Source organism: Dipodomys ordii, unplaced genomic scaffold (genome assembly GCF_000151885.1).
Source record: "Dipodomys ordii isolate 6190 unplaced genomic scaffold, Dord_2.0 Scaffold107, whole genome shotgun sequence".
In the NCBI taxonomy this organism is placed as follows: Eukaryota; Metazoa; Chordata; class Mammalia; order Rodentia; family Heteromyidae; genus Dipodomys; species Dipodomys ordii.
In genome coordinates this window covers 666,555-673,220 of record NW_012267323.1, presented here as the reverse complement: position 1 = coordinate 673,220, position 6,666 = coordinate 666,555, and the positions used below count along the sequence as shown (strand labels likewise).

At 54.5% G+C, this 6,666-nt stretch overlaps 1 protein-coding gene across 2 annotated transcripts in view; it reads right to left on the bottom strand.

Moving 5' to 3' along the window:
- The window catches only part of Rab6b (RAB6B, member RAS oncogene family), a 65,863-nt gene that overhangs the window by 5,389 nt on the left and 53,808 nt on the right, over nucleotides 1–6,666 (bottom strand). For both annotated transcript variants that reach the window (XM_013028095.1, XM_013028094.1), the window contains exons 2-5: nucleotides 4,727–4,785; nucleotides 872–925; nucleotides 512–617; nucleotides 109–220 (exon numbers count right to left, since the gene is read on the bottom strand). In XM_013028095.1, the coding sequence (XP_012883549.1) occupies nucleotides 109–220; nucleotides 512–617; nucleotides 872–925; nucleotides 4,727–4,756 (302 nt within the window). In that variant the 5' untranslated portion in view covers nucleotides 4,757–4,785. The remainder of the gene's footprint in view (nucleotides 1–108; nucleotides 221–511; nucleotides 618–871; nucleotides 926–4,726; nucleotides 4,786–6,666) is intronic.

The following is a 6,666-nucleotide window of genomic DNA, read 5'->3' as shown; positions in this document are numbered from 1 at the left end:
GGGGGGGGGGGGACACGGGCCAGGCAGGAGGTCACAGCCAGGAGAAAAGTAAGGAAAAAAACATCCGGGTCCCTGCAATCCCCTAGACCCCCGGCATCCGGCGCCTACCTCTTGTCGGCCAGGTCGGTCTTGTTGCCCACGAGCATGATGATGACGTCACTGCCCCGCTCCGTCCTGACGTCATCGATCCACTTGGAGGTTTGCTGGAAGGAATTGAGATCTGGAGGTGGGAGGGGAGAGGGATGGGGCGTGAGCGAGACCGGGCTGGCCAGGCCTGGGTGGGTGGGGTCATCTCCGGCTCTCTCTCTGCAGGCTTGGACAGCCCTTTGGGGGCTCAGCTGCCTTCTGGGGCAGGGTGGGAGGGGAGGGTGAGAGTCTCACACACACACACCTGCAAAGTCATGCATGGTAGTGATCGCTGCACACACACACACACACACACACACACACACAGGGGCCCGGCCTGCCCCCTCCTGGACACCATCTATCTGCAGCACAGACCGTCACTCACTTGTGATGTCATACACCACCACGGCCACCGTGGAGTCCCGGATGTAGCTGGGAATCAGGCTGCGGAATCTCTCCTGGCCGGCTGTGTCCCAGAGCTGCAGACGGACCTGCAGGGCGAGGGAGGTGGGGGTGTCAGCCGGGGTGGGGGGTTCCCAGCCAGCAGAAGGGGGGGACTAGGAGGACATCACAAACCATCTGTGATGCTGGTACCACCACCATGAACCGGCTGTAGTTCTGGATTTGGAGCATGGGCTCTCTCTCTCTCTCTCTCAGGTTACCCAGCTCAAGGTTCTGGGGGGGAACCCCAAGGGGCCCTCCCTTGCCCCCCACATCCTCCCCATGCTGAGATGGGGGTGCTCACCGTACGATCCTCCAAGTACATGGTTTTTGACAAGAAGTCGATCCCAATGGTGGCCTGTGAGGGAAGAGGCATGGCACGGTCGGTCGGCCATGAAATCGGGGTCTCTTGTTGCTCAGGGGAGAAAGCTCCGGCAACAGCAGGGGACCCCCCCAGCCCCGCCCCATGTCCCAGATGCAGATTCTATGCACCGGTCCACATATGTGACCAGAATCCTCAGCAGGGTCTTATATAACCCGGCTTGAACTCACTTGATATTTTTTTTTTTTGGCTTGCTCACAGCTGGTGTTCTACCACTTGAGCCACATCTCCAGCCCAGCTTTTTGCCGGTTACATTAGAGGTGGAAGTTTTCTAAACTGTTTCGGTCTGGATGGCAGTCTCCTGAGTAGCTAGGATAACAGTCAGTAGCCCCCAGGGCCCAGCTGAAAGAGTTCTTTGTTTTTTGTTGGTCCTGGGGCTTGAACTCCAGGCCTGAGCTTCTTTTGCTCTACCACGTGGGCCACCATACAAGTTCTGGCTTTTTTTTTTCTGAGTAGTTTATTGGAGCTCAAAGTCTCACAAGACTCGCCCTGCCTGAACTGGCTTCGAACCTTGATCCTCAGATCTCAGCCTCCCGAGTAGCTAGGATAGACGCACAGGCGTGAGCCACCGATGGCCAGCTGGGTTAATATTTATTTACTTATTTTCTTGCATCCACATGCTGACAAGATACAATAACAAAGTCTGCTGGGGAAATCAGCACGGTCGTCTGCATGAATGATGGGAAGGGAAGGGAAAGGAAGCATAAGGAAGGGATGTGTGTTCCTCTAGCCTTGGCCACGACACTGGGATCGGGGACGGAGGAAGCATCCCTAAGTGGCTGAGAGCAGCTGGGTACCACAAGCCCCTTCACAATGAGCCTACTGTTCTAGCTCTGCGGCCTTCTCCCGGCCCACCACCCTCTTTCATGCAAATGAGCATGCAAATGAGCATGCAAATGGGGCCAGCAACACTTAGGGATGCAGACTGACAAGTGCAAGAGAGAGCCTGGTGGGAGGGGGTGAGGGGCTTGGTGTCTGGGAAACACACTGGACCAGCTGTGTCCTTGTGAGCAGTGGCAAGGTAATTGTGCCCTTGGCGGGGAGGGGGGAGGGGGATGCTGGCTCTCCAGGCCGACAGCTCAGGGACCTGGCTTCTAGAATGTTCATTTCGCCATCCAATGTATTTATCAATTGCCTTTTAATTTCCCCAGCGGCGGCGGCGGTGGGTCTGAATGATCAACGGAGGCAAATGTAACACTTTTCAAACGGTAAAAATAAGGGTTCCTAGCCGGACACCTGTGGCTCACGCCTGTCATCCTAGCTACTCAGGAGGTTGAGATCTGAGGATCACGGTTCAAAGCCAGCTGGGAGCAGGAGAGTCCGTGAGACTCTTCTCTCCCATGAACCACCAGGAAAATGGAAGTGGCTCTGTGGCTCTAGTGGTAGAGCGCTCGCCTTGAGCTGAAGAGCTGAGAGACAGCGCCCAGGCCCAGAGTACAAGCCCCATGATCAACCAAAAATAAAATTAAATAATAAATAAATAAATAAGGGTTCCTGGGTTGTTTTGCTGCTGCTGTGGTTTGGTTTGGGAAGTACTGGGGGCTAGACCAGGGATTTGAACTCAGGGCCTTTGTACTTGCTAGCCAGATGCACTGCTATCTCCTCCTTGAACCCCTCCCCCCACTCCTTCTAGCCCTGTTTGGTTTAAATAGGGTCTGAAGTTTACGCTCACACCAGGCTGAAAGGAAAGTGCAGTGTAGACAGAGACCAGGCATCTCAGGAGGTACCCGGATCTGCTGGAGAGGATGCAGGGTAGCGGCCATTTTATTCCCTTTGCAAAAACAGACTTTGGGGCAGAAGGAGGACGCCAGACATGAACTTCAAGGTTGTGGGGCTTGAACTCTGGGCCTGGGCGCTGTCCCTCAGCTCTTCAGCTCAAGGCCAGCGCTCTACTGCTTGAGCCAGGGCGCCACTTCCAGTTTTGGAGTGGTTAATACGAGATAAGAGTCTCAGGGACTTTCCTGCCCCGGGCTGGCTTTGAATCAGGATCCTCAGATCTCAGGCTCCTGAGTAGCTAGGATGACAGGCGTGAGCCACTGGTCAAACATCCAATCCAGAATGAGTAGAGGGGAAGGGACACACAGAGACACACAGAGAGAAGGAAGAAAGGGAGGGAGGGAAGGACAGAGTGGAAGGGAGGGAGAGAAGCAGGAAGAAGAGAGAGGAAAGGGGAGAAAGGGTGGGAAGGAGGGAGGAAGGGAAGGACAGAGGGAAGGGAGGGAAGATTCCATTCCAGGAAATGTCTGGGTCCCTCTGCTGATGAAATTTGAGCTGAAGTTGGGCGTGGTGGCTCACGCCTGTCATCCTAGCTACTCAGGAGGTTGAGATCTGAGGATCACAGTTCAAAGCCAACCTAGGCAGGAAAGCCTTTGAGACTCCTATCTCCAGTGAACCATTCAGAAAGCTGGAAGTAGTGCTGTGGTTCAAGTGGTATGGTAGAGCGCTGGCCTTGAGCTGAAGAGCTGAGGGACAGCGCCCAGGCCCAGAGTTCAAGCCCCACGACCGACAAACACAACAACAAGAACAAAAAAGAAATCAGGGCTGATTCTGCCACAATGGATAGGATATAGGGAATGACAGGTAACAGTTCACCCCCCCCCCGTAAAGCCCTGAGGGGAAGGGGGAGGAAATCTTGCCTACTTCCCATACACCTCGGTGTGCCTTGCGAAGAAAAACAAAAATGAACACCAACACATCCCCTCCTCTCCATCTCCAGAGAGTTCATTAAAGCGAGCTGCTGGTGGCGGCGCTCAGCCCGGGAACCCAGCTTCCCGCGCTCATTACCATCTTCCAGCGTTTCAAGGATGTCTACCGGCTGACAGCCAAAAATAAAAATGATCATGAAAGGGGGAGACGGGCCGGCGGTAGGGGGGCAGTGCTTTCTCTGGGTTTTCTCCACTCTGACTGTGACACAAGGTCTCTCGGTCTGATGGTGGCAGGTGAGACACAGAAGCTCCACGGGGACCATCTGTGGTTTCATGGTGGCCAGACGCTGTACAGCCAGGGATGCCAGGCGTTCCGGACCCTGGCCACGCCGGAGCCCAGCTCTGAGTAGAAGCCCCAGGGGCAGGGAGGGTGGGGAATCCTGATAGAGCCCCGCAGGTTCTCGGAGCTCAGGGTGATGTCTGATCTAGGCCTGGAGAAAGCTGGAAAACCAAGATGGAGGAATGTGCCAGCCAGTACCACCATGCCATGAACAGAGGCTGGTACAGCCATCTGTACTTGAACAAGCAGAGGGGAGGGGGGGCGGGAAGCCAGGGGGGACACTGGAGATGAGAATGGGGGGCAGGATTTCGAAGGAGTTTTGCCCACTAGTGCCAAGCACACCAACTAGCGAAGAACCTCCATGTTTTGATTTTTTTGGTCAGTCGTGGGGCTTGAACTCTGGGCCTGGGCGCTGTCCCTCAGCTCTTCAGCTCAAGGCGAGCGCTCTACCACTTGAGCCACAGCGCCACTTCTGGTTTTTTCTGCTTATGTGGCGCTGAGGAATCCGCTCTACCATTGAGCCACCTTCCCAGTCCAGCATTCCCTCTCTATCGTCCGTGTTTCTCTCTAGACAAACACTTCCTTTGGCCAGCCTGGGGGCCCGTACTCCAGAGGAAGCTTTTATTTTCAAAGCCAAATGACACCCCCCAGGAATCAGGGTTCATCCCAGTCTGAGATCGACTTAAACGGCCCTGGAGAGAGGCCAGCAGTTGCTTTAGGAAGCTTCTGTGGGTTTGGGCAGGATGAGGGGTAAGCCCCCTCCCCTTTCCCACCCTGAACCCAGAACCGCACCTGGTATGTGTTGTCAAAGCTGTCATACATGAACCTTGTGATCAGAGATGTCTTCCCGACTGCAAAACAAGAAGAGAGTTTGTCTCAGTGCGGGTGTGGGTGAGTGGTTCAACAGTCGGAGGTCTGCTGAAAACACTGCATTGGAAGAAAACAGGCATGATGGGGGGAATAATCTGGAAAAAATACTAATACCTCCCCTCCCTCCCCTAAACCCACCCAGGAAGGAGCCTTAAGGCCAGGTTCCTGTCAGGTGGGTTGAAGGAGTTCCAGCCCAGGTGTCAGGCCACCACTGAGAAGACTTCCTACAGTCCCCGTGAATTCCCAACACCCAAATTTTGTCCCCGACCCGGTGACAAAATTCCGCACGAGGACTCAGAGCCAGTGACTAGGAAGGTCCAGTGTGGTGGTGTACGCCTTTAATCCCAGCCAACTCAGGAGATGGAGATCAGACCGGAAGGACTGCAGTTCAAGACCAAAAAAGCTCTAGAAACCCTCTAACAACAAAAGCTAAGCGGCGCCCAGGGGTCCTCCCAGCTATGTGAGTGGCCTAGGTAAAAAGATTCTAGTTTGACACCAGTCCCAAGCAAAAGAGAGGGGAAAGGGCCTGGGAAGGTGGCTCAGCGGTACAGCGCTCACCTTGCATGCCTGAAGCCCTGGGTTCAATTCCTCAGTATACCACGTACACAGAAAGAGCTGGATGTGGCGCTGTGGCTCAAGTGGTAGAGTGCTCACCTGGAGCAAAAAAACGCTCGGGGACAGCGCCCAGGCCCTGAGTTCAAGCCCCATGACTGACGACAACAGAAAAAAAATGTTCATCAAGAGTAACTGGAGACAACGGGCCTGGCTATGGTGGAGAGATCTCCTCTACCCCAACCCAAGTGGGATTCTTGTGGACTTTCATGCCCTGTGGCCTCAAACTGTGATCCTCCGGTCTCAGCCTGTCTAGGATGACAGGCGTGAGCCACCAGGGCCCGGCTAAAAAGTTGTCTTTAGAGTGAGCAGACCACAGAATAAACACCAGTGTTGTGTCCAGGAAAAACAAAAACAAAACAAAAAAAAGCTTATTTCCAATAACCATCCAGTCTCACGATGAAAAAAAAAAAGGCTAAGCTTATTTTCCCTGAAGCACATTCTTTTATTTGCTTCCTTTAATCCTTTCCCAATTCTGCGAGAGTATACCTGGAGTCTCACCTGGGGGGAGGGGGGTGGGGGTGGGGTCTATGCGCTTTACCAGCCTCCTCTGGGTACCCAGCCTCCTCTCAGCTAGACGCCACCTCTGGCCTGCAGATCTGCTTCTCCCCAGCTCCAACCCCAGCCTAATAATCCCAGGGACTGGCCCAGCCCGGGTAGCTCAGTCTCCAGATCGCAGCCTCCTGAGTGGCTAGGATGACAGGCGTGAGCCACCAGCGGGGCTGGCGAAGAAAACCCCAACCCCTTCCTTCCTGACAGTCATTCCTAGAGCCTAACTGACTCGCTGCCGGCTGAATGAATATGTAAAAAAAAAATCCCATTTCCAACTGTCCCCCTAAAGACTCCGACGGTAATTAAGAACTAGTCAAAAAAAAAAAGCTCTTCATTGGGCACTTTAATTAAGTGTGTTAATTCCCTCTGCCAGAGAGAACCTTACTTGGGGACCCAGTGAAGCTAGACAGACAGGCTGGGGCACAGGTGAGAGGAAGGAAGAGGGAGAGCCGTCCAGGTATGGCTGGGCTGGCCCAGGACTTTGGGCATCAGTGGGGAGTCCCTCTCCCCTCTTCATTGGGCCCTGCTGATTGGTGGGCACAGGCCCAGTGAATCCTGCAAGCCTGGCTTCTGATCAAGGCTACAGAGTCAGCAACTCCCGCCCCGCATGCTTGGAAGAAGAGAGGTTGGCGGTAGGGGAGGTTGGGAGACCTTGAACCTGCCGCTGATGGGCGGTGGACCTTCAGTCCAGCACTGTC